The sequence below is a fragment of the Zalophus californianus genome, chromosome 1, assembly GCF_009762305.2.
Source record: "Zalophus californianus isolate mZalCal1 chromosome 1, mZalCal1.pri.v2, whole genome shotgun sequence".
Taxonomy (NCBI): Eukaryota; Metazoa; Chordata; class Mammalia; order Carnivora; family Otariidae; genus Zalophus; species Zalophus californianus.
The window spans coordinates 91,551,981-91,577,604 of NC_045595.1; the positions used below are offsets into that span (position 1 = coordinate 91,551,981).

The following is a 25,624-nucleotide window of genomic DNA, read 5'->3' on the forward strand; positions in this document are numbered from 1 at the left end:
AGGAAGGAAGCACCTGTCTGGGGTATAGGGCTGCCTCAGCCACTCAGGCCTAGAGCCCCCACTTTCTCTCCCACTCCTGCTTCATTGAGCCCATGGTGAGACTCAGCCAAAATTCTACAACAGAATCAAAATGATGCCACCCCCACAAAGCAGTCCTCTGTCCTTAGATGACTCCAAGGTAAAGAGGGAGATTGGAAGAGGATGTCAGGGTCATCTCAAGGCAAGCCCAGAGCAAAAGTCTTAAGAAGCCAATGTCCACAATAAGGGAAAACAATTAGAAGAATAATTAATTCTGCTTTTGTATTCATATCCAGTCTCCAAACTAATTGCTTATTTGTTTAATCTACTTTGGCCAGAAGTGTTACTGCACCAAAAATATTTAATGAGTCAGGCTTCCTAATGTAAAATTCAAGCGTATTTGTGCAATGAAATGAGTTTTCATCATCAGAGGGAGAACCTGTTATCTAAGCAATACCTTCTCGACAAAGTTATCTCCCAGAATAGAAATGTCAGAGGAAACACAATTCATCGTTTGCACAGTTCATCTGTGTGCAAACTGTTCTTTGTCTTTAGTACTGGTGGGCCTGAAGTCTTTAGCTGACATTTAAATCGAGATTTTAGTTTTTTCTTAAGAATGTGTTTCATATAAGGAACAAGATAACCCACCGCCACCAACTCCTCACTCCCAATCTCATCACCCATGCCTTTTAGGAGCACCCATAATTTAATCTGAGGCCTCAAGGGGACTTCTGGAGGCTGCCCAGAATTTTTGGATCTCTCTGTGAGCCCTTCAGAGTCTGGGCTGGGGAAATGGGAAATGGACTGGCTTCGGGGCTCTGGGACTCTTGCTTCTGATTCACCCAGAGCAGCTCTGAATTGTTCAGTTTCTCCTTTAATGCTTCAAGGAAAATTTTGTTGGGAGAAAGGATTCCACGGCTCTTAAAACAGAAGGAAAATTAGAAAGCTACTAACGTTAGGGTAGCATTTCAGCTGAAACCTCTCAGTGAGGTGGCAACGGCCCCAGCTCCCGCCTTTTGCCTCTATGCCATGTAAAGGCACTCCTGTCCCTGGGCCCCCAGTACTGTTATATTCAGACCCCCTCTGTATTTCTCCCCAGGTGCAGGCTCCTCAATGCTGCACTTCACCTGCTCCATAGAGGGCAGTTCACACCCTTGCCTCCCCTCCCCACTGCACCTTCCTCCCTGAAGGGCCACTATCCGTGTTAGGTACCGGTACATGATTTTCTGACCCTTTTACTTCCAGTGTCTTTAGAGAAGAGTCTGCAATCATTCCAGTAAGGGCAAACTTTTATGGAACATCTGTTATGTGCTGACATGGTGGGAAGAGGCTAAAGACATGACTTATGCCAGTGATGGAGAGCAGAGATGAACACCTAGGAAGTTAGATCACAGTGCACTGTCCCAAAGTGGCAATTACAGTTGACAAGAGTTACTAAAATAAGGGCTCTGAGTTGGGAGGAGGGGGGACAGGGTGCTCTGGTGAGCGTGGTCAAGCGGGACTAAGGCAGGGCAGTGTGTGGCCTGATCTGTGCCTCTGAAGGCTACTGGGTTATGAAGAGATGTGTCAGAGATCCCCAAAGCTGGGTTCTGCTGGGACACGGTGTGGGGAGCACTTAGAAGAAAGCAATGGGCTCCTCTAGGGGACAAGGCGGGGGGGAAGCCTGGACAGGCCAGTGGCTGCCATGTTTTTTAAATGTTAAAGGGGACTTTTTCCAATGGGAAGCCATTGAAGATATTTTTTAAAAGATTTATTTATTTATTTTAGAGGGAGAGTGAGCCTGAGTGGGGGAGGGGGGAGGGCAGGTAGAGGAGAGGAGAATCTTAGACTCCCTGCTGAGCACGGAGCCTGATTCGGGGCCCAATCTCAGGACTCTGAGATCATGACCTGAGCCAAAATCATGGGTCAGACGTTTAACTGAGTGAGTCACCCAGGCGCCCCCCCATTGAAGATTCTTCAGCATCAGAGGAACATGTGTGACTCAAGCTTTGGAAAGAGTAATCTGGCTGCAGTGTAATTTGAAGTGAAGGGGCCCAGAAGTGTACAAGGGAGGTGGGACGAGATACTAGGTGAAAGGAGATACAGGTGACAAGGTCAGGAGAAAGGCAGGGACAGAGTGAAGAAAGCATCCATGACACCTGGACCTGAGTCACACTGTCAGATGGGTGGGCCATGACTCATCCCTTCCTCAGAGTCACAAGTTCTCCTTGTCCTCAAGGACAAGGAACCTATTGTTTACATCCTAGATTACTTCCCAGAAAAACTTTAAGTCATCGTGAGATGTCACAGGAAACCATCTGTCTTCTGGAGCATCCATCACACCAACCTCTAGGGAACCTGCTGTTAACCTTCCTCTTCTCCAAGCTCATTCTTCTCCATCATTTCCATCTTGACTGGGTAGACGTGTTCATTTATCCCCACAAAGATATTTATCAGATAAGTACCCACGATGGTCACTGGGTCGCGCTTTTCACATTTACATCAGGAGCTATGCCCAGGCATTGCTTTGCATACGTAAAGAGGAGTGAACCCAGAAGAAGACTGTGAGGTGGTTGCTGAGACACCTAGCCTAGCGGACTAGATCTAGGTAGAAGGAGCAGTAGGCTGTACAGGGCACATCCACAGAACATTCGAAAAATCCATAACATAAGGATTAATACTCCTGTTTTACAGTTGATGAATTTGAGGCCCAGAGAAGTTAAGTGACCTTAGTCCAAGATCACACAGTAAGCAGATGGCAGAATAGGAATCCACATCTCCCTACAGCATCTGTAGAGTCCATAGTTCTTCTCTCTTTTTGCCAATTCCTACTGCCCTGGGCTGGGCCCTAGGTTCCTGACTATTCCTCACCCTGCCTGTTTTCCTCATAGCTGGGGTCTGTGGTATACAGATTGCAGGTGGTTAGTCCAAGAATAATTTTGCTGGGAAATGCTATTCTAGAAAGAATAGAAGAGATTAGCATTACTATGTAGTCCAGCAATTTTACAATGAGATATACACCCAAGAAAAATGCAAACATAGGTCCACACAGAAACTTGTACATGAATGTTCCTAGCAGCATTATTCACAACAGCCAAAATGTATAAACAACCCACATGTCCATTGGCTGATGGATATTTCTCCTAGAGAAATCAACTCCCAGGAAGGGAGAAGAGATTACTAAGCCTTGAGGCACACTGTTCAGTGTGGTGCAGCAACATCTCTCTGAGGGGTCACTGTGAGGACCTTCCTTCTGCCACACATCACACCGGAGGGCCAGGGACTACTCCCCCCACCTGCCCAGCATGAGTTATCATGGGCAAAGCAGATGGACTCTTTCTATGGGCCTCCTTGGAAAATTCACATAGGAAAATCCCCCTAAGTGGAGAAGTCATTTATCTTCCAGGAGACTTACGAGGGCTGTCACCTGAGCCAAGGTGAAGGGGACTCAGCTGTGACCTGCGCCCCAGCTCCTAAGGTGGGTGAGAGGTGGCCTCAGAACAAGGCTGTCCCTGGTACAGTTTCTACCTGCAGAAGCAGCACTGTTTTCCCTTTAGATGAAATCTGCCAAAATTTTAAATCCAATTTTCATATTTTTTATAAACTCTTCAGGCATTTTACTCTAATAGATCAACTTAATTTTGAATGTGTGTGTGCGTTGCTTCTACTTTTCTTTAAAACTACTTTAAGTACTTTTGATGTCTCAAATAAAATATTTTAATACAGTAAACTGTTATATTATTTATTATATCCCCAAATGGATTATGGTTAAAGCTGTTGAAAGAATTATTTTGACACAAAAATCAATTAAGACATTAGAATGCAATTTTTAATAAGCAAAGATAATGCATTAGAACGTGGTAATTGTCCTAGAAAAAAAGCATCAACTTATTCCCATATTTTGGGATTTGAGATGCTTAATTGTTGGGGGGCGATGGAAATGCCCTTATTAAATAAGGAAAACAAAATGAATAAGAGGAAAACTTCAAATATGACTGAGTCGGTAACTAAAGGGTCAAAGAATGTCATAAACATAAAATGTATGGTCCAGGTGAACCTGAGATACGACGGCAAGGTTTCCATACATGAAGACTTGAGGTTCTGGATTTGGGGTTAACTCCTAAGAGTCACACCACCCTCCCAGACCACAAGCAGCCCTATGATCTCCTTTAGAGCCTTCCTTACAAATGGAGGGCTGGGTGGTGTCTGGCCAGGGCCAGCCCCAAGGCCATGGGCGGTGGTAACCTGTGACCAGTTTGGGCCCACGTTTGCCTCGTGTCACCTGTGAATTCTTTCATAACTTGTAGCCAGGGCCATCCTGTCCCAGCAATTTATCCACATCTCGTTTGTCAGCTCAGGCGAGAACATTCTGTACACTTTCTCTGCTATATGTGATATACTATCTTACGTCTGCCTGCTTCAAAAGCAATTTGGGAGTATGATCTCCCCAAAGTCTTCCTTGGTGAAAAGGAGATAGTGACTCATTGACTCAGCCCGTCTTTGCATCTTCTCCATCCCTGAGCCCCTTGACCAGTGGAGGTTAAGTCTCTCGCTGCTTCTGACACATTTAAAGGGCCTCTTATTATTGGCAATAGCCTCACTTATCAGATACTCCTGGTCCTGGTTCTTTTTGAACCAAGCTGATTTTACCTCAATGCTTGACAGGACATTTTGCATTGCCTCCCCACTCTTTTCTTTGCATCCTGACTTCTTATCAGGTCCAGCCTCTATTGTGCTAAGAAGGAGTACAGGGCAATTTTGATCATATTTGGGGCTTTGGAGCATCTTGTCTTTAGGACAAACACATCCTTCTTGAGCCCTCAGTGCCTTTTTGCCCCAAATAGCCCCTAAGCTAATTCTTTATTCTTACTTTTTCTAAAAGAAGGTCCGTATTTATTTCTTTGCTAAATTTTAATAATTTTTTGAACTCTTTATTTTCATTTTCTTCTCTCCATAGAATATTTAATTTAGTCAAAAGCGATCTTGTGAGGGAGACACTCTTTAAGAATTCAGTCAAACTATTCCTTCATCTGAGGATGCAAGTTTGTGAAGAAAAGACAACGGGCTAGGACTTACTGTTGAAACCAGCATATCAGGGTTTGTGGGGGCTGCTTCTTTGAATTAGTCTTCCCATTCCTCTAATCTGCCTTAGTTTTGCTAGGAGAAGGGGGTGTTTGTGTGGATATCTGAGTTCATTTTTTATTTTCTATTTTGTCGAAGGTTTCATAACATGTAAAAACCAGATTTAGAGGTGGCATTTGCACTTGGAGAAGAAGAAAAAAACAAATTTGTTACCCACAAAAACCAAATTGGTGATCACCAATGTCAGAGCACCAAATGTAAGCTGCCCTTGATTTTCAGGGAGGAAGAGTAATACTCTTTTACTCTTCCATGTGCTAAATCCCATCTCAATTAAAACATAAGAAATTTAGAGTGACCTGTGTGAGGATAAACAGCTTGCAAGGGGGCCTATGAACATCTGTCATCACCATAAATCTAAGCAGTGTGGGCAGTGGTGACCCTTACCCTCTGGCAGCTTCTCCCGGATCCACATGCTGATTGGCTGCTCGGAGGACTTTGCCATCTGTGTAACAGGGGTGTTCTTCTCAGATTTGGCTCTGGATTGCTTCTGGATCACCCTGCCCTATGGTTGCCTCTTTACCACCTAACCCCAGCTAGATGCCAGGGATCTTCAGGGCAAGGCTGTGACTTTTTTTACACATCCTTCCATCCCCAGTGATAGAGCAGGGGCCTGGCACAATGGCTGGCAAATATGTTGAGTCCTGAATGATGATTTTTCAGGGATTAAAGGCAAAGAAAAGAACCAAGTCCATCAAAATCCTCAGGCCATTAGGGTTAATCTTTCCAATTTTTAACCCATGGTGCTTTAGCTCTCCAGGGAGAGGAGGATCCCGAAAACCTATATGGCACTGACGTGGTTGTCAACATGTAAACGATGTTTCCATGCAGGCTGGAGGGCAGCATGGAGCTGGGCAGCGAGTGTAGCGGGGGTGGGGGAAGCAGGCTTCCCCAGACCGCCTGTGTTGGTGGGCCCACCGGGATCCCCCCGTCATCTGGCCTGACTCCAGAAACTGCCCCGCCTTCCTCCTTTCCCTGGCTCTGCCCACTGTACTAGAGGTCAGGAATGCCACCCATGAGCCATCCCTACTTAAGCATCCAGCCTGTGGCTAACTCCAAGCTCAGTTCCTGGTTTCCTTTTACATAACTTAGCAGCGGCATTTCACACATTCTCTCCTCCTGCGGACACTCATTGCCACTTGACTTCTAGGTAATCACACTCCCCTGCATCTTGCCATCTCATTAGCCTTGCTTCTCCAGCCCCTTGGCAGTTTCTCCTCCTCTCCTGAATCTTAGACCATATATTCTCTTCTCATTCCCACGAGGATCTCTGTCTGCTCTGCAGCTTTCAGTATCTCTGAAATACTGGTGGTTCTACGCCAGTATCTCCAGCCTGGACCTTCTATCCGTGCATTTGCCTACTCAGACAGCTTCTACTATGTCTTGCCGCATCTCAGTTCATGGCAGCCCCATCCTTGCAAATGCCCAGGCCAAAAACCTTGGAGTCATCTGGGCTCTTCTGTTTCTTCCCCATCCCACATCCAGCGAGATGTGCTAAATTTATTCAGAATCTGACCACCCCCATTCTCACCACCTCCACCACTCCGAACCTGGTCCGAGTAGCCACAGTCTTGCAGCTGGATCATTGCAATAGTGTGAAGCTAGAGCTTTCAGCTTTGGCACGGCCCCTGCATTCTATTTGCAACGCAGCAGAGGGTGATGCTGTTAACGCGCAAGTCAGATTATGTCCCTCCTCTGGTCACCACCCTCCTTCTCACTCAGGGTAGAAGCCATTGTCTGTGGCCTCGTCTCTGCTCCAGTCCCACTGGCTCTTCGCTGCTTGTCTGGAACACCAGCCTGCTCCCAGGTTTAAACCATTGCCCTGGCCCTTCCCTCTCAAATGCTCTTCTCCCAGGTGTCCACATGGCTCTGTCCCCTGCTTCAACCCCGTGCTTCTGCACCTACTTCTCAGGCAAGGCCTTGCTGACGCAATGATTTCGAACTACAGCCTTCTCCCAGCTGGCCTCCTACACTTCGGCATTCTCTGTCCCTTCTCCTCTGCTCCATTTCTTCCTGTTGTTACTTAATATTCTAACATCCCTTGTGATTAATTGATTACATATGGCCTCTGAATCCCTCCACTAGCAAATAAACTCCATGAGGGCAGGAAATTTTCTTTCATTCACTATGGAATCTCTAGAACCCAGAATGGTGACTGGTACATGGCAGATTCTCTGTGAACATTTGTTTAATTAGTTCATTAATGGACCTGGGCCATGCTGCTAAGTTAGGAGAAAGAGAAGGTGCATTTGACGGTTGAATCAGGATCAAAAATTATTACAGTTTACCAGATTCATAGGCCAGATGTTATACCATAAAGGTAAAAACATACACGTAAATCCCTGTAGTCAAAGCCAAAAGCAAACTCTACAAATAAAAAAGGTGGAGCGCACCATGAGAAAACCTAAAGGTTGTATTTGACAGTGATTTCACAATCGAATGGCAGGGAAGTGTTTTTTATGCAAAAAAGGCTGATGGCCACATTAACAGATGCATGGTACACAGATCATGGGAGATACTAGTTTTACCCTAATCTTTGCTGCCTAACCAGCAGTGGGAGAATTGGATTTACCTCTGGGCCACATGCCTAAAAAGACAACATGAGCCCCATTTGGAAAGGAGCCACCACAGGTGACAGCATGTCATGGGAGAAATGTTCATAGTATCTGGCCATTCTTTTCAGTAGGAAAAACTCAGGGAAGACCTAACTAGTTTCTTTAGCTATTTGACAAGCCATTCTGTGGAAGAAGGAACATTCTGTATTACTTTAGTCAGTGGAACTGAGACCGTTGAGAAGAAGACAAATTTCAGATAAGGATAAGAAGACATGCAAATTGGTGAGAGCTACCCAAGGATGAAGCCACAGAGGCAGTGAGCATCCCATCCCTGGGGACACAGCAGGGCCCAACAGAGAATCCTTGACAGGGGGATTCAGGACTGCATAAAATCAGGTCTTCCATGAAGCAGACACCAAGGTAGGCTTATAGGTGCCAAAGATCGGGGAAATGGGAGGGGAGGCCAGAGGAAGCCGGGATAGCCATCAGATCACAATGAAGGAGAGGGCAGGAAGGAAAATTGGATGGGAAGACTCTTAGACCTCCACGCTGTACAAAGAAGCATTGGAGAGTCTGATGGGGAGTCCTCGGGCGAAAGCCGCCCAGCAGAAGAGTCAGGAAGGGGTCTTTCAAAGCATCCTCACTGCCCTCAGTCAGTGACTGCAAGCAGCCTGTGGGAGATGGGGCGCTGTGTGGATGCGGTAAATGTTTTTGGAGTGCAGCAGGGGGGCCATGAGTCAGCCACACTCCCAGGGGTGGGAGCTCTGACAGCTGCATCTTCAGGGCCACCTCAAGGTCCCCTAATGGGAACTGAGCAGGGTCCTGGGTGGACTCTCTGATTCTAAGCCCTCCTAACACCGTGTCTCACACTGTGCTCTCTTGTGGCTCCCGGGACTGTGGACATCTTCACAAGTGCTCTGCAGCCCCATCCCCGGCCTACATGTCCTTGGTGCTCCCTGAGATCCCAGCGAGCAGAGAGCACAGAGCGCAGCGACCCCCGTGCCCAGGCCCGCAGCTGCGCTCTGGAGGGGGATCCGTTAACTTAAAGTGAGGCTAGTAAATGTCACTCCACCACAGTCCCCCAAGAAACCCGTGTGAAGTGGGGAGGAAATGACCTTCATAGCTACAGAGGTGCCAGGACTAAACGGAACAGCCCCTGAGCAGAGTGCAGACTGAAGCCTCATCCATTACCCACCTCCTCCCCTAGAAAGACAACCCTCATTTGTCATTTCCAGACTGTTTTCATTTTACTTACACCGTGTGAAAAGGGTCGAATTGGGAAATAAATAATATTATTTCCGAACAGAGATTTTGGAATCACTTCACAGATTTTGGAATTATTATCCTGTTTTCCAAATGTTTGGTTTGTGTATCATTTCTTCATTTATATTTGTGGGTTCTTTATTGCAAATGTCCTCATTTGGAAAACTCTGACAAAAGTCTGAATGAGCTCGGTTGTTGGTCTGTGTTCATGTCTTTTTGAGAGATGCCTCCTCCCTTTCTTTTGAAGTGCAGCAAAATCCTGCATGCAGTTTCAGAAAGAGATGTTTGCTAGAACATTCCTTTCTATTGCAGTAATTCTGCACTGACCAATTCTACTCTCTCATTAGCATCCCTCTCTCCAGGTGATCTCTTCTCTATAGTAGCTCTGCCAATTAATGAGAGACTGAGATCCCTTCACCACCTTCTGTTCAAAAACATTCCCTTGTCCCTCTTGTCCCAGTGTTGGAAGCCTAGACTTGCCCTGGTTGTCACCCCCTCCCTAAATGGCTCCAGCTTCCCCAGGCCACACTGTTTTCATGGGATTCCTCCAGCCATCTCTTTTTTGTCAAGCCTTTCTCTTCCCCGTGCAAAAAACACCGTGTCCATTCCAGGCCTGCCCTCATATATGTCCCCCTGTCCTAAAGTATCACCTTTTCTCCCCTTTGTTATCCGTACTCCATTCATTATGCAAAACCCACAGGAAGTTCTGCACATCAGCTCTGCTTGTGAGAAAGAAAGGGTAGGTTCAAACCCAGAGACACTTCTCTCTTCATTTATCTCTGAAAGACGACACTTGTCATGTAATTGGGGGTCTGTTCACCTGCCCTGTCTTTTCCTCTCTCCACAGCCCCTTCCACTGTTCCCATCATGCACCAGGTCAGTGCCACCATGAGGAGCATCACCTTGTCATGGCCACAGCCAGAGCAGCCCAACGGCATTATCCTGGACTATGAGATCCGGTACTATGAGAAGGTGAGCCAGCTCTGCCCACAGGCTTGCAAGACACAGGACCAGCTACTGTTCAGTGGAGTGTGGCCCACTGAGGGCACAAGTGGGTGGGCTGGAGGAAGTCCTGAGGGAGGCCAGAGGCTCCTTGGGAGAGTTTGTTGGGTCTCCCTTGGCAAAACTTTCCAAAGTCCGGACACTTTCTGTACCAACTGAGGAGATAATCTCCCAGCCTACCACCCTGCTGGTATGGGCAGGCCCAATCACATTTTCCCAGTCGTGTATTTGCTATACCAATGTAGATGCACAAAACTGCCAAGTGTCCCTTGAGCTTCCCAGAGATTTTGTGGTTTTGTAGACCAGTGTTTTCCAAAGTGTTTGATGGTATTCTTCCAATATAAATTTGTTTATTTATAAATCATATGCTTGTACTACCGTGCTAGTATATTTGTAGAGATTAAAAACATGTAAATGGAAATTTAAAAGATGAGGTCAAAATTATTAGAAATAGAACTTTGTGTTTTATCTACTGACTGTTCTTTAGCAGCTGTTCCTGGGGCCTGCTGCTGAGCACACGCTGCCAAGAGAAGGAGATGGTGCCCTATGGAGCTGGTCCCTTTGGTCTCTGGGCGGGGGGAGCACCATGTTAAACTGTAGCATTTGCAAAATCCGAGGAAAATACCAACCCAACACATTTTTTTAAGATTTTATTTATTTATTTATTTATTTATTTATTTATTTATTTGAGAGAGAAACAGCATGAGAGGGGAGAGGGTCAGAGGGAGAAGCAGGCTCCCTGCTCAGCAGGGAGCCTGATGTGGGACTCGATCTCAGGACTCTGGGATCATGACCCGAGCCAAAGGCAGTCGCTTAACCAACTGAGCCACCCAGGCACCCAGACCCAACACATTTTTTGTAAAAACACCAGATTCATTTACTTGTTCCGTGAGTATTTGCTATTTGGCAAGTACTACTCTAGGATATATTAACGATCTAAATAAACAGAGATTCCTGCCCTCACGGGGCTGACTTTCTGATGGAAGGAGCCAGAAAATGAACACAATAAATAAAGAGATCACATAGTATGTTAGAAAATGAATCATGCAAAGGAAAGTAGAAAAGGCAGAGAATAGTAAATGGGATCAAGAGGTCACGATTGGGGGAGGAGCAGGTTGCAGAATTAAATAGAACGGTAAAGGTAGGCCTCTTGGAGCAGATAGTTTCCAGGTAAAAACTTGAAAGAGATGAGGTTAACTAAGGTCAGGAACACGGCAGGGATGTCCACTATCACCACTGCTATTCAACATTGTACTAAAAGTCCTAGCCACAGCAATCAGACAACAAAAAGAAATAAAAAGCATCCAAATCGACAAAGAAGAAGTCAAACTCTCACTCTTTGCAGATGATATAATACTGTATGTGGAAAACCCAAAAGACTCCACCCCAAAACTGCTAGAACTCATACAGGAATTCAGTCAAGTGGCAGGATATAAAATCAATGCACAGAAATCAGTGGCATTCCTATACACCAACAACAAGACAGAAGAAAGAGAAATTAAGGAGTCGATCCCATTTACAATTGCACCCAAAACCATAAAATACCTAGGAATAAATCTAACCAAAGAGGCAAAGAATCTGTACTCAGAAAACTATAAAAGTTTTGAAAGAAATTGAGGAAGACACAAAGAAATGGAAAAACGTTCCATGCTCGTGGATTGGAAGAACAAATATTGTGAAGATGTCAATGCTACCTAGAGCAATCTACACATTCAATGCAATCCCATCAAAATACCATCCACTTTTTTCAAAGAAATGGAACAAATAATCCTAAAATTTGTATGGAACCAGAAAAGACCCCGAATAGCCAGAAGAATGTTGAAAAAGAAAAGCAAAGCTGGCGGCATCACAATTCTGGACTTCCAGCTCGATTACAAAGCTGTCATCATCGAGACAGTATGGTACTGGCACAAAAACAGACACATAGATCAATGGAACAGAACAGAGAGCCCAGAAATGGACCCTCAACTCTATGGTCAACTGATCTTCAACAAAGCAGGAAAGAATGTCCAATGGAAAAAAGATAGTCTCTTCAACAAATGGTGTTGGGAAAATTGGACAGCCACATGCAGAAGAATGAAACTGGACCATTTCCTTACACCACACACAAAAATAGACTCAAAATGAATGAAAGACCTAAATGTGAGACAGGAGTCCATCAAAATCCTAAAGGAGAACACAAGCAGCAACCTCTTCGATCTCAGCCACAGCAACTTCTTCCTAGAAACATCGCCAAAGGCAAGGGAAGCAAGGGCAAATGAACTATTGGGACTTCATCAAGATAAAAAGCTTTTGAACAGCAAAGGAAATAGTCAACAAAACCAAAAGACAATTGACAGAATGGGAGAAGATATTTGCAAATGACATATCAGATAAAGGGCTAGTATCCAAAATCTATAAAGAACTTACCAAACTCAACACCCAAAGAACAAATAATCCCACCAAGAAATGGGCAGAAAACATGAACAGACATTTTTCCAAAGAAGACATCCAAATGGCCAACAGACACATGAAAAAGTGCTCAACATTGCTTGGCATCAGGGAAATCCAAATCAAAACTCAATGAGATATCACCTCACACCAGTCAGACTGGCTAAAATTAACAAGTCAGGAAACGACAGATGTTGGCTGGGATGAGGAGAAAGGGGAACCCTCCTACACTTTTGGGAATGCAAGCTGGTGCAGCCACTCTGGAAAACAGTATGGAGGTTCCTCAAAAAGTTGAAAATAGATTTACCATAGGATCCAGCAATTGCACTACTGGGTATTTACCCCAAAGATACAAATGTAGGGATCCGAAGGGGTACATGCACTTCGATGCTTATAGCAGCACCGTCCACAATAGCCAAACTATGGAAAGAGCCAAGATATCCCCCATCTGTCCCCCTCGACAGATGAATGGGTAAAGAAGATGTGGTATACACACACACACACACACACACACACACACACACACAATGGAATATTATGCAGCCATCAAAAGGAATGAAATCTTGCCATTTGTAACGACGTGGATGGAACTGGAGGTTATTATGCTAAGCGAAATAAGTCAATCAGAGAAAGATATTTATCATATGACCTCACTAATCTGAAGAATTCTTAATCTCAGGAAACAAACTGAGGGTTGCTGGAGTGGTGGGGGGTGGGAGGGATGGGGTGGCTGTGTGATAGATATTGGGGAGGGTATGTGCTATGGTGAGCACTGTGAATTGTGTAAGACTGTTGAATCACAGACCTGTACCTTTGAAACAAATAATACGTTATATGTTAAAAAAAAAAAGAAGAGGAGGGGAAGAATGAAGGGGGGGACATCGGAGGGGGAGCCGAAACATGAGAGACTATGGACTCTGAAAAACAAACTGAGGGTTCTGGGGGGGGTGGGGAGTTGGGTTAGTCTGGTGATGGGTATTAAAGAGGGCACGTACTGCATGGAGCACTGGGTTTTTTGTTATATGTAAACAGTGAATTATGGAACGCTACATCAAAAAACTAATGATGTAATGTATGGTGATTAACATAACAATAATAAAATACATAAATAAAAATTAAAAAAAAAAGAAAGAGGTGAGGTTATTGTGAAGCAGGGGAGAGAGAGGCAACTGCCTATGCAAAGGCCCTGAGGCAAGGTCATGACTAGAGACTCTAGGAGCAGGTAGAAGACCAGCATGACTGGAGTGGTACAAGCAATGGGAAAGTAGCAGGCAGGTGAGAGAGGTAACCAGGGGAGGTGATCATGCTGGACCTTAGAACTTCAGCTTTCCCACTGAGTGAGATGAGGATCCATAGCAGGGTTAGCAGCAGAGGAGAGACAAAATCTGACTTCCACTTTAAGAGGATCATTCAGCTGTCTCATTAAAAACCAGCCTGCTAGATTATAATCAGCTAGAAAAAGGATGATGGTGGCTTGATTGGGATGGGAGGAGATGGGCAGGGAAATAGTAAATTCCGAATATGGAAACCGAAGAGAGAGCATCAGGATTTCTAGCAGGTTGGACTGTGGATGTGGGAAGGTTTGTGCCTGGCCCAATAAGAAGTCCCTAACCATCATTGACTTAGAAGGGGGCGTGCTGTGGTAGAGCTTGCTTGGGGTAAGGGAAGGGACAGAAGCTCAGCTCCATGTCTAAAACACCTTTGAGATCGCCAAGGAGAGCAAGCAGCTAGATGTCCATGTCTGCCGTTCAGGAGAGAGGACCATCTTGGAACAAGTCCATCTGGCAGTTGTCCCTATATAAATGGTATGAAAGCCCCGAGGCTGGCGGAATTATCCAGTGGGGTATGGGAAATTGGAAGAAGATCAGGGATGGAGACCCACAGCCCTCCAGCATGGAGGCTGTGTTGAATAGTGGAACATGACTGCCTTGGGAAGAAGGACCCTAGCTCCCCAGCTCCTCAGCTATTTTTCCCTTTACATGCAGACCTCCCCCTCTGAAACACTGTAATTAACTTCAACTTCTGATGCTATGAAGGAAGCTTATTCTCCCATTTCAGACCACATCCCTACTTCTCAGTAATTTATACTAATTATTAACAAACACACATGCACAGCAGCTCAATGCCTGAGGTAGCTTCCACACCTCAGTGAAGCATATTATTGTCCTCACTCCAGAGGAGAGAATGCTTTCCTTGGGAACACGGAAGATCCTTTGCCAAAGCATTGGTTACCATTCAGTATGTTACTATGGAACTCTAGACTTCACTTAAGATCTGTTACATTGCCTGGATCATTTCTAATGCAAATAAAGAAAAAGACTTACCCTGTGAGGGTATTTTGCAGTAACCACGGTGATCATAATTCATCGTATATTGAGTACCTATTATGTGCCAGATATTCACAGATACATTAAGTCTGGTCCTTAAAATAAATAAAAGAAAGATGTTTGCAAGCCAAGTATAATCAATTTATAGACGATGGCACTCTCAGGTCTCAGGAAGGTCCAATGGCTTACCCATGACCATGAAGAAGCAGAACTACAGACGTTGTTACTATATTCCAGTGGTGTAAACGTCTGAGCTCAGTGTGGAACTAGATAACAATCATGCTGATGCTGAGGATCTCAAAATGAATGTGGCCTCTGAAATAAGAGAGTGCATCTTCATTTTAAATCCAAATGCTTCTAAGCAGAATAATCTGCTTCCCTGCTCCACAAGGCCAGTAAATCCTGTCTTTAGAAGATGCAAACATGGGGACACCTGGGTGGCTCAGTCGGTTAAGCATCTGCCTTCGGCTCAGGTCATGATCCCAGGGTCCTGGGATCGAGTCTCACATTGGACTCCTTGCTCAGCGGGGAGCCTGCTTCTCCCTTTGCCTGCAGCTCCCCCTGCTTGTGTACTTTCTCTCTCTCTCTCTCTCTCTCTCTGACAAATAAATAAAATCTTAAAAAAAAAAAAAAAGGAAGATGCAAACACAGGAGAACTCAGCCTGGTAGACATCCTGGATTCAATCCAAAGAAACAAAACCACGATTCCTCCATTCTGTGCCCCTTCCTCTAAGCCAGGAGTCAGCAGAGTTTTTGCATAAAGGATCAGATAGGAAATATTTAGGTCTGTGGCCATACAGTGCCTGTCCCAACTACTCAACTTGACTTTATAAAAGAAAAACAGCCATACACAATATATCAGAAGGTGGGCATGGCTGTGTTTCAATAAAACTTTATTTACAAAAACCAGGAGCTGGCCATGGACCGTAGTTTTCCAACCCCTGAAAACCCTCCCTGGGTCTCCTACCTCACATCCCCCTTTCGATCTGCGCTTGGAACACCTTTTCATTTCAGCTCTATGAATACAATCAATGAGGCTTTCGCCTCCTCCAACAGCTCGTTAATAGAGAGCTCAGTTGCCATCAAGCTGATGACACTCCCAGAGCCTCTCCATGTTCATCTCCTTCCCATTTTAATATGCTTCCATTCATCATTCTCTCTTGTTTACTGTCTTGTAGCACTTTTCACTCCTGGTGTCAGCACTTGTAGGCAAACCATGGGAGGAGCATCTACATCTGCTCTCAGCTGTCTTCATGATTAAGCGTTCAGACGTTTACTTGCTTTTCATAATAACTGTCTGGGCCAGAATGGGCTGGGTTAGGCCTTGGGAATTTCTACCCTTCAAATTTTAGGATCATTTTCTCCTAGAAACTCTTTCAGACCTTGGCAATATCTTGTGCCCGATCGATTGGTTCAAATAACTGGTCTGAAGTGTGGTGTTTATTCATTCATTTAGCACTGAATCGTTGAGCACCCAGGCGGTTTGGTGCCAGCCCTGTGCTGCATGTCAGGGATGGGAGCCATGGTCTCTGCCCTCAATAGCTACAGTGTCTACCTCTCACATGCTTATAAAATCAATCATGAGGCCAAAAAAAAAAAAAAAAAAGCAAGCAACTGTGCTCTTCGCTCTCACTCATTTTTCTAAAGTTGATTGATGGTTTTGAAGGGAGCAAGGACGAATACTCATTTTAATCACTGAACTTCTTGAAGAATGTGTGGGCTATAAAGTGATTATAGGGTAATGTTTTGTCCCCACAATCCAAATACCAATACACCAAAAGACAGTTTGCAGTAAAAAAGCTGCCTGGTCAGTGTTTTACTTCTTTCAAGAAGCACCTAATTCCACAGATTCCAGTAAAACCAGAGAATCCAGACAGTTACCCACTACCAGGATTTTGTAGTGATGGGATTTTGTCCTAATTTGCAAGGTGGTGAGGTGATTTTTATAGCTTCAGGTCTCAGATCTCCAGTGCATCAAGGCAGTAATGACCAAAGCTCTGGATGATATTCCTTCTGTAGTGGACGGCCTTCTTTCTGCCGGATCCTTGATTGGGAGTGGGCAAGGGGGAATCTTCCTTCTTTTTAAATAGATCAAATGATGGATGGGCAGTTCCCCCCCAGGAGTCCTTTCCAAAGGCTGATGGATAACCCCTCCATGAGGACGAACATGTAAACTTCAACCATCCCGTCAAGCTGGCCTCTAGCCTGTGGTCCCTTTAACCTGCTTCCGAAGCCTTTGTCACCACCCCATGTGTCACCACACTCCAGATAGGCCCAGTGGCTTGCAGGCTCCTGAATCTCTTTAGATCTTGCTTTCCACATTCTATTCAGTTCTCACTCTCCACATTTCTCCATGTGGCCAATTTCTTTCACCTGTCATGACTCAACCAATGTCACCCTCCCAATCTCCTTATTAGCCTGAGCTGGGTGACCTTCTGCTGTTCCCCCACAGCTCCCCAAGCTGCCTTCTGCCAAGTCACTCAGTCAACACTACTGTCGGCGTCTGCTCATTTGCTGGTCTGTCCCACAAGATTTTGTGTCCCCAAGGAAAGGGGCCATGCCTTGGTCCCTGCAGCCCACATATAGCTCCCAGCACATGCTAGTGTGTCATAAATGCAGCTGCCTGGCCCAATGATTGAGTGAATACACATCAGGTCACCCTCCCCTTTGGAAAGTAGATGTTTACATATTTTAAAACAATGGCATTTTTTTTTTTATCATTGCACTGTATTCTTTTGTCCTGGCTCAACTCCCCAAACTTCTGTGGCTTGTCTGAGGATGTGGCTTACCCACCTCTTGCCATCAGCTTTCCCCTCATCTGTCACCATGCCTCTAGAACCACTGTGCCTAGAACTCATCACAGAGCCCCAGATGTGCACATTGGACTTGGGAGCTTCCCTCTCAGTGACCCAAGCTCTTCATTTTCACCGATGTCCCCATTTTGCTCTAAGATTTATGGTAGAGACAGGGGCAGGCCCAGACTCGAAACTTTTGTTTGGAGATAATGCATAATCTCTAAGATGTGCACATGGAAATGACCAGAGGCTTGGCTGGTGTATACGAGGGAGCTGAGGGTAAGGTATAATGATAAAGAACAGCAATGAAGAGAGTCCATGGAAAGCCTTCCTGGAAGAGGGGGCCTTAGAGGTGTTGTGGGCATAGGGAACCTGCAGGGTACAGAAGAGCACTGGAGAGAGGCATTTCAGACTGGGAAAACAGCCTAAGCAAAGGCCCTGGGGCCAGAGGTGTTACTAGAGGGACAGCGAGGTGGCAAATTCAGGATGTGAGATTAGATTGCTTCATTATGAAGGGCCTGCCAACCTAGATTTAGGAGTTCTGTTTTTATCTGGTAATAGCTTTAGGGAAGGTCAAAGATCTTTTTTAGAAAAGAAGTTGGGATTTGGTGGGGTGGGAGCAGCAGAAAAAATGGGAAGCTACAAAAGTCTAGGCACAAACCAAAGGTTTCATAAGATCAGCAGCAAAGAGGAAGCACCCTTGAAGGGCACCCACCACGGGCAGAGGAGTCAGAGGGATGAGAAACAAGAGCAAAATCTGCGTACACCAGAGGACAGTCATGTGCGGATGACAGGGACTGTAGAAGACAGTGTGGAAGGTGCTGGAGAGAGTGATGGGGGCAGGGGGCTGACCCCTTGAATAGGTGAGAAGGGGCAGGGCCTGCTCTCCAGGGAGAAGGGACATGCCCTCCTGATGCTGGTGGAGGGGGGGAACTGAAGGTTGCAAGCCAGACGGACAGACACAGGCCAAAGTGAAGGCAGAGCAGGTAAGGGAGATAGTCCAGAATGGCCTCAGGCTCTGTAGCAGAGTGGACACTAAGCCACTCAGCTAAGGATTAGGACTTGAGGGAGCTTAAGGGGTGATCTAGAACAGCCATGGTGAGGAGTGACCAGGAGATCTTGAGTGAGGAGAGAAAAGACGAGGCCTCAGTAGGACCAAGACAAAGGGCAGATGTCCGGTTTGCTTCCACTGACCTCAGAGACACCACAGGATTTTGCAAACCTGCACATGCTTTGTTATTCTATCAATGAACCCGGGAGGGGGAAGGGGCAGAGAATGACAGTGAGCGTCCCAGCCAGGCCCTGAGAGCCCAGCCGTTTGCTCAGAGGCTTCTTTTTTAGAGCACCGCCACCTCGTGACAGAGCTGATTCTTCATTCCCTTAGTCCAGGCCAGACTGTCCCCCATTCAGAGGGGGGCCTGGGGCCAGTGATGGCTTCCAGTGGATGGGGCCTGGGTGCTCCAGTGTGGAGCAGGTGTGGATGAGGCATTCAGGAGCAGGCTGCAGACTGTTTTTGCTCTTTTTCAGGAGCACAATGAGTTCAACTCCTCCATGGCCAGGAGCCAGACCAATACGGCGCGGATCGATGGCCTACGGCCAGGCATGGTGTACGTGGTACAGGTGCGTGCCCGCACAGTGGCCGGCTACGGCAAGTTCAGTGGCAAGATGTGCTTCCAGACGCTGACGGACGGTAAGAGGCACGCCAGTGAACTGGTACAGGGCCAGCGCTTGGGGGAGTGAAAGAAGCCCCAGGAGGCTGCCCTCGGAGCCCCAATGCCAACCTCTCGATGGATTCCGGTGCCATTCCCTTGCCTCCAGAGGGGCTGTGCACACTTGCGTGATTCACAAGGCAGGGCATCTGTCTGAAGTCTGGCCTGTTTCTCTCCTAGGATCTCAGGGGTTTGCTTTCAAAGGGTCTCTTCACCACATGCAGGGAGGTCATGGCAGTGAGACCCACATGTATCTCGAGGGCCATGTGCCCTCCTGCCTCTGGATCAGGGCCCAGTGCCTCCGCTGCTTTACCCCCACTCCCACTTCACCCCCTCTTCTGGGGGACTGGGAGCTGAGCCTAATTGCATGAACCAAGGTCTCCAGGAAGGAAACAGAGGGGCAACACTGGCGGTGCAGCAGTCCCTCGTACCCAGCATCTTAGCTTCTTTGAAGCAACTTCGCATGGGACTCCAGTAGCTTCTGTTCATGTGTCACCAGAGATAACAGACACTGTCTTCCAAACCGTCCCCAAGGCCAGAAAGTCTGTCACCCAAAATACTTCCACCTTTGGGCTTTGTTAGTTCCCTATTATAACGATCTCTCTCAGTCCTCTGAGACCACCCTTTTGAATGGTTGTGAAAAATCTGATTTCCCTGGAGCCTGAGCATTGAGCATGGGGTACCTGCCTGTGCTCACTCACTCCCCTTGTCAGCCATTTACCATGGTGCATCCTTTTGTTTATCTCCTTACTATCTATCTGTTTTATTCATTCATGAGCTGTTGCCTGATCGTTTTCCAAATATCAGTATACTCTCACCCTCCTCAACTGAAAGCCTTTACTTTTTCACTTATTATTTACATTATATACAAAATAGTCTGCCCTTCCAGAACATTTTATTTTAGGCCAACACTCTCTGACTAGGCATGTGATAGGACTTAAGGTTTTATACTGACTCCCATTACAATTTTTAACAATAAAAATTCACCAGAAACATTTTAAAAATCAGATGATTTCATATGAAAACCATAATGTGCTTTTTCTTGGGAAACATTGCGAAGAAGCTGATGCCGGTGGGCATTCTAGTGTGGGGGCTCTACCCCTGAGCTGGGAGGGGGCTGCCCCCATGGAGGGTCTGCACCTTCCCGGTGATTTGTACCCAGATACTTTCACGTACTGTCTGGCTCCTGTAGGATTGGTGTTTGCAACCCATTTTGAGGGGTTTTTTTTTAGGTGAATCTTCACTCATATTTTGAGGATGGTGAGATGGGGTGGAAAAGCAAGCCAGTTTATTCAGATGAATAATGCTGCCGGTATGAAAAGAACGCAGGCTGTCTCCTGTTCCTGAAGGACTCTGTCCCCTCTTTGGACCTCACTTACCATCTCGATTTATGGGCACTTTGGCATCAGGAAGTACAGGATTAAAAACCCAAAACTCAGAATGCTCTGAGCGCTGGTCTCTTGGCAATTCTGCTAGACAAATCAAGAAGTAACAAATTTCTCCCAAGAAGACTATTCCTTTTACATCTGGCAGTTAAGTCTTATAAACCCAAGAGAGGCTAGATGTAAGAGAGTTTTGGTAAGTGGCCAAATTCAGGAGTATTTACCTTAATGACTGAGGTTCACACATCAGTAGTAATTAAGTTCACTGAGGCATCGGGCCCTGTCTTCAGCACAAAGATGAGTCTGAAGGGTGATCAGTATAGGGTCATTGGAGCAGGGAGGACCTGTGGCATTCTGCCCAGGGTCAAAGACCAGGCAGGGGACCACCACATGGAGGCAGAGCCACGGTGTGCCTACTTTTGACTTAGTTGCTTTTTTTTTTTAACCCATTCATAAAGTATGGTATTTGCATGTTTATCAAACAGTCCAGGTGATTCTTAGGCTCCCTGGTGTTTGAGAATCATCCTTCAATTCTGTGAGCGGAAGAAGACACTTCTACAGATAAAGATGTTGGTTCTTGAAGCTTCTCACTCTTTAGAAATCAATTTTAAAGACTGAAGGTCACATTGCTTTATGCAGTTTTTAAGTTATAAAGATGTTTTTATGGACTCTTCACTGTGGTTCCTTGAATTTCTTTTCCCCCCCCCAAATTATTTTTTTTAAACATGCATGTTACAGAAAGCTCTCAGCTGAGGGAAACTGAAACTCTACCCTCAGTCTTTAAAATTGATATCTATTTAATGGTAGGCTTCAAGAACAACATCCTTGTCTTTGGAAGTCTCTTTCCCCACCCACAGAATTGAAGAGTAGTTCTTAAACTTTGAGAAGCATGAGAATCACCCGGAGTATTTGGTAAACATGCAGATGTCCTGCTCTCCACTCAGAGGTTCTGATGCAGTACATCTGAGGAGGGGCCCAGAAATAGTCATGTTTAATCATCGGGCTCAGGTGATTCTGACGTAGGGCATGGGGAACTTCACTTCAAGAGCTATTGCTAGTTAGGGTTGCCAGGTAAAATACAGGACGGCCAAATAAATTCGAATTTCAGACAAAGAACCAACAGTATTTAAGTCCAAGTATCTCCTGTGCAATGTTTGGGGCACACTTAGACTAAAGCATTACTAATTGTGTATCTGAAATTTAAATGTAACTGGTGGGCCCGTATTTTTATTTACTATATCTGGCAACCCTCACTGTAGTAGAACATATAAAGCTTGATCTCTATATGCTTCCATCCTGAGCACCAGGGGAAAGAATAACCACTCTGTCAGCCGGGCCAAGTGGTTTCTATGGATTAAGGCAAAGAGTATTAATATTTGGGGCACCTGTGATAGTGTAGACATTGTGAAATGTGCCTCACATAATCTGATCATTTTATTAGTGCCTTTTTTTTTTTTTTTTTAGCAGAAAGGAGTCTGTGGGTCGGAGGGACTAAAGACTTTGTCCAAGAGCACAGGGCTGGCACAGGGGAAAGCCAGTCTTTGGGCGAGCACTGTTGGCCTCTGTGACCCAGGGACTTATCCCCCTGCGTCACACGGCACAGTTCTGACCTTGGAAGAGGCCTTGACCCTGTTCTCCTTGAGTGGGAACTGTGCAGAGCTGGGCCATTTCCCACCATTCCTTTATCCCCCACAGCACCTGGCTCAGGGCTGCCTGGCCGCAGATATTCTGGAAATACCTGCTCCGTGAATCTGTGCGCCCTGCTGCATTTCAACACCTTTGTGTTTTAGGAGATACTCGCGCAGTCGTTTTCAGTCTTCCCCTTAGACTTATCCTTAGCGTGACTGACCAGCCTTTGAGAGACCTTCCAAATGAGGGGATGTAGATTGGAATCACCTCTGCTGGGGGGACGGATGTCATCAGCATTTAGTTCCGAGCTTCTGTCACCACTGTTTCGTTTTTATTGTGGCTGTCATTTGGTTTTAGTTGTCTTTGTCTATTTGTGACTTGAAGATCACTCTTTGCTTCAGTTGGGCTCTGAAGCAGAGAAGCCATATTCTACACGTACAGACATATTTATAATGTCTTTGATGTCATGCACTGAGTCCTGGCGGTATGCAAAGGGCACACAGGAAGGACTCTAATGGCTCTTTGTCCCCTAGATGACTACAAGTCCGAGCTGAGGGAGCAGCTGCCCCTGATTGCTGGCTCGGCGGCCGCCGGGGTGGTGTTCGTAGTGTCATTGGTGGCCATCTCCATCGTCTGCAGCAGGTAGGCTTTCCACTTCTGCTCCCCCCAGCTTGCCTTGGGCCCAGGAGGCCCCTCTCCACGTGCAGGCCCCTCCCAGGCCACGCAGACTGGACGGGGCCTAACCATTCACAGACATGCTGTCAAGCTCATGGTCATCCCTCCATCTCAATCCACGGGCAGCCTAGAATTTGCCAGATTATGTGTTTGCTCTGTGCCTGGGATAAAATCCTCCCTGAGAGCTGGGTGAGGCTGTGAGTAAACAGCATCCATCTTCCAACCTCCTTTTATTCCCCCTCGCTGTCAGAGTGACAGTTCCCAAATTGCATTTGACCCACCAGAGCATCACACCCCATACCGGCACGGCCCATCCTCTGGTTAGGGAGCCAAGGTCCCCGGCAGAGGGCACAAGGCAGGCAGGCAGGAGGGGAGCCACGGAGGAAAACAGGAACTCCAAGTTCTGCAGAAGGGCGGGCCCTGAGGCCTTGTGAATTTTTAATAGGGTTGCTACTGTCTTCGGGGCTTAGCCCAGATTCTGCTGTGTGAAGCAGCGGAGTTGGCTTCTCTAGAGCTGTTCCGTGGTACAGCCAGCGTGCTGATGGCTGTCCTCAGCGACTCTGCCCCAACTCTGATGGGGGACCCACGGTCCCGCCTGGCCTCTGAAAGACCTTGACTTGAAAGCGGATCCGGCTGCCCACGGTGGTGGTCAGGCCAGGAAGCAGGACAGGAGCTAAATGTTAAAGTGAGAGCTGCCCAGTTCCCAGCCCCGGGAGATGCCTGAGTGAGCGCCCATTGGGACAGCGGAGCTAGGCGGACATCGCTGGAGTGGAGCAATGAGCGTGGGCCCCAGCTGAAAGAGCTCTTCTTGCTTGCCTCCACAGAAAGCGGGCTTACAGCAAAGAGGCTGTGTACAGTGATAAGCTCCAGCATTACAGCACCGGCCGAGGTGAGTAGAAAGCACACACCCCCTTCCTGATAGACGAGGTGAGTGCTTGGAGGGCTCCCTATAGCCAGAATGGCCGGTCCCAACCACCAGGACTTCTTCCAGTCGCAAGTGCCCCAGCACTGGCCTCTCTCTGCAGGTTCCCACGGCCCTCAGGCTGCCTGCCCCCTCTGCTGTCTGCCCATGGTGGGCACTCATTGGGCGCCCGGCAGGTAGATTATCTTCCCCATTGATAAGCCCATATAGGACACAGAAAGCGGGGGAAAAGATGGGGTTTAGCAAGCCAAGGAATCCTGAAATCAGACTCAGTGGGAAAAGATGGAGGGTTCTCTATTAACATCTTCTGCCTTATCTTATCCAATTGAGCAGCTGGGGAATGTGTTAACCAAATTCACAGATAAGCCAGAGAACATGAATGTAGGGAATTAAAAAGATAGCAGAGCCCAAGAGGCCAGCGGGTTGAGATATCTCCCAAGTGTTTTCTTTTAAGCAGTACCTTTAAAAGTTTTTCTCACTCATTATCTTACCCATCTCTTTTTTTAAAACCTATATATAATATTTTTCTAACTAAAATTTCTCCTCACCAACATACAGTGTAAAGTCTTATGTCGAAATTATTCTTTTATCTGTGTTGTTACAACATTGCGGGATCTGAACAAGGTCCCCCTAGGTCAGTTGGGCCACTTCCCCACTTCCAGAAAGCTTAGATCCTCAGGCCATGTTCTCCTTCTAAATAACTCCTTTTGCATCCCACTGATGCCCCCAGAAATCCATGCACGCACTTTTGCACTGTGCTCTGTCGCAGGCTCCTTCTGGAAGCCTCATCTCACCTAAACCCCCTGGTGCAGTGCCAGCACCTTTCTTCCTGTTCACTCAACAGTGGGCATGGAAGACAGATCTCGTGGACACACACACCACCTCAGTATGCCTTCGGTTGGCAGTTCCTAGAGCGAACATTGGCTCAAAGGCAAAATTTCTTATGGACCAAACTCCTCCCTTCTCCCAGGTTCCCCGAGGCAGGAAAGTGAGGCCAGGACCTTCACCCAGCAGGTCCACCTCAGAGAAGCCAGTGCAGGCTGGGACTGTACGAAGGCCACTCTGTAGAAATGGCTTTGCTCTCGGAGGGGCTTTCAACCAAAGACCAAGAAATGGCCAAGGGCTTGTAGAGGATGGAGCCCCAGGTGGCTGGTTGCTGTGCCCAGGCTGTTATTACTAGGAGGGAGATGGGGGCTCAGTGTGGGCTCCGAGGCACCGAGACTCTCCCACAGGGGTCCAGGGCAGCACAAACATGGTGGGGGATTGGGAGAGTGGTCCCCTTCTAAGACAACGGGCAAAGTTCCTGCAACACTCAGAATCCCATTTACCCTCCTTCCTTTCCCTGTCCGGGCCACCCTGTCCTCCATTTTAACCAGTTGTAACTGGTTTCACAGGGGAAACCTTACTGCGTTCTCTCTCTGACTCTGTGCCTCACTGCAAAACCTACAGATACACTTACCTATTTTAACCTGTGCATTTGCCCTTCCAGGCAGGCTCTTAGCTTCCCCAGCTGAAAAACAAAGACTTGGATTTATCTCTGATTCTCAGGTGAAGGTCCCCACCCCCCAAACCGAGCATCAGAATTACTTGAAGGGCTTTCTCCACCCCCCTGCTTCCCTGCCTCTGCCTCGGGATTCTGACATTGCCCCCACCCACCACCCCCTGCTCTGGGCTGACTCCCGGCCCTTTTAAGGGCCACTGTGAAGTCCATTTCAGATTTGGCATCCTGTGAGCTCTTTTGATGAAATATTTAGAGATGGCCATGTCTGCCTGAATGCAGAGGATGCAAAATCGGGTTC

General features: G+C 46.7%; 1 protein-coding gene across 2 annotated transcripts in view; it reads left to right on the forward strand.

Annotated features, from left to right (window-relative positions):
* EPHB1 (EPH receptor B1) overlaps positions 1 to 25,624 on the forward strand; it is a 426,979-nt gene that overhangs the window by 322,438 nt on the left and 78,917 nt on the right. For both annotated transcript variants that reach the window (XR_003518576.2, XM_027586952.2), the window contains exons 6-9: positions 9,802 to 9,926; positions 19,036 to 19,198; positions 22,762 to 22,870; positions 23,728 to 23,792. Coding sequence is in view for 1 of the 2 variants with exons in the window: in XM_027586952.2 (XP_027442753.1) it covers positions 9,802 to 9,926; positions 19,036 to 19,198; positions 22,762 to 22,870; positions 23,728 to 23,792 (462 nt within the window). In the remaining variant the exon portion in view is untranslated. The remainder of the gene's footprint in view (positions 1 to 9,801; positions 9,927 to 19,035; positions 19,199 to 22,761; positions 22,871 to 23,727; positions 23,793 to 25,624) is intronic.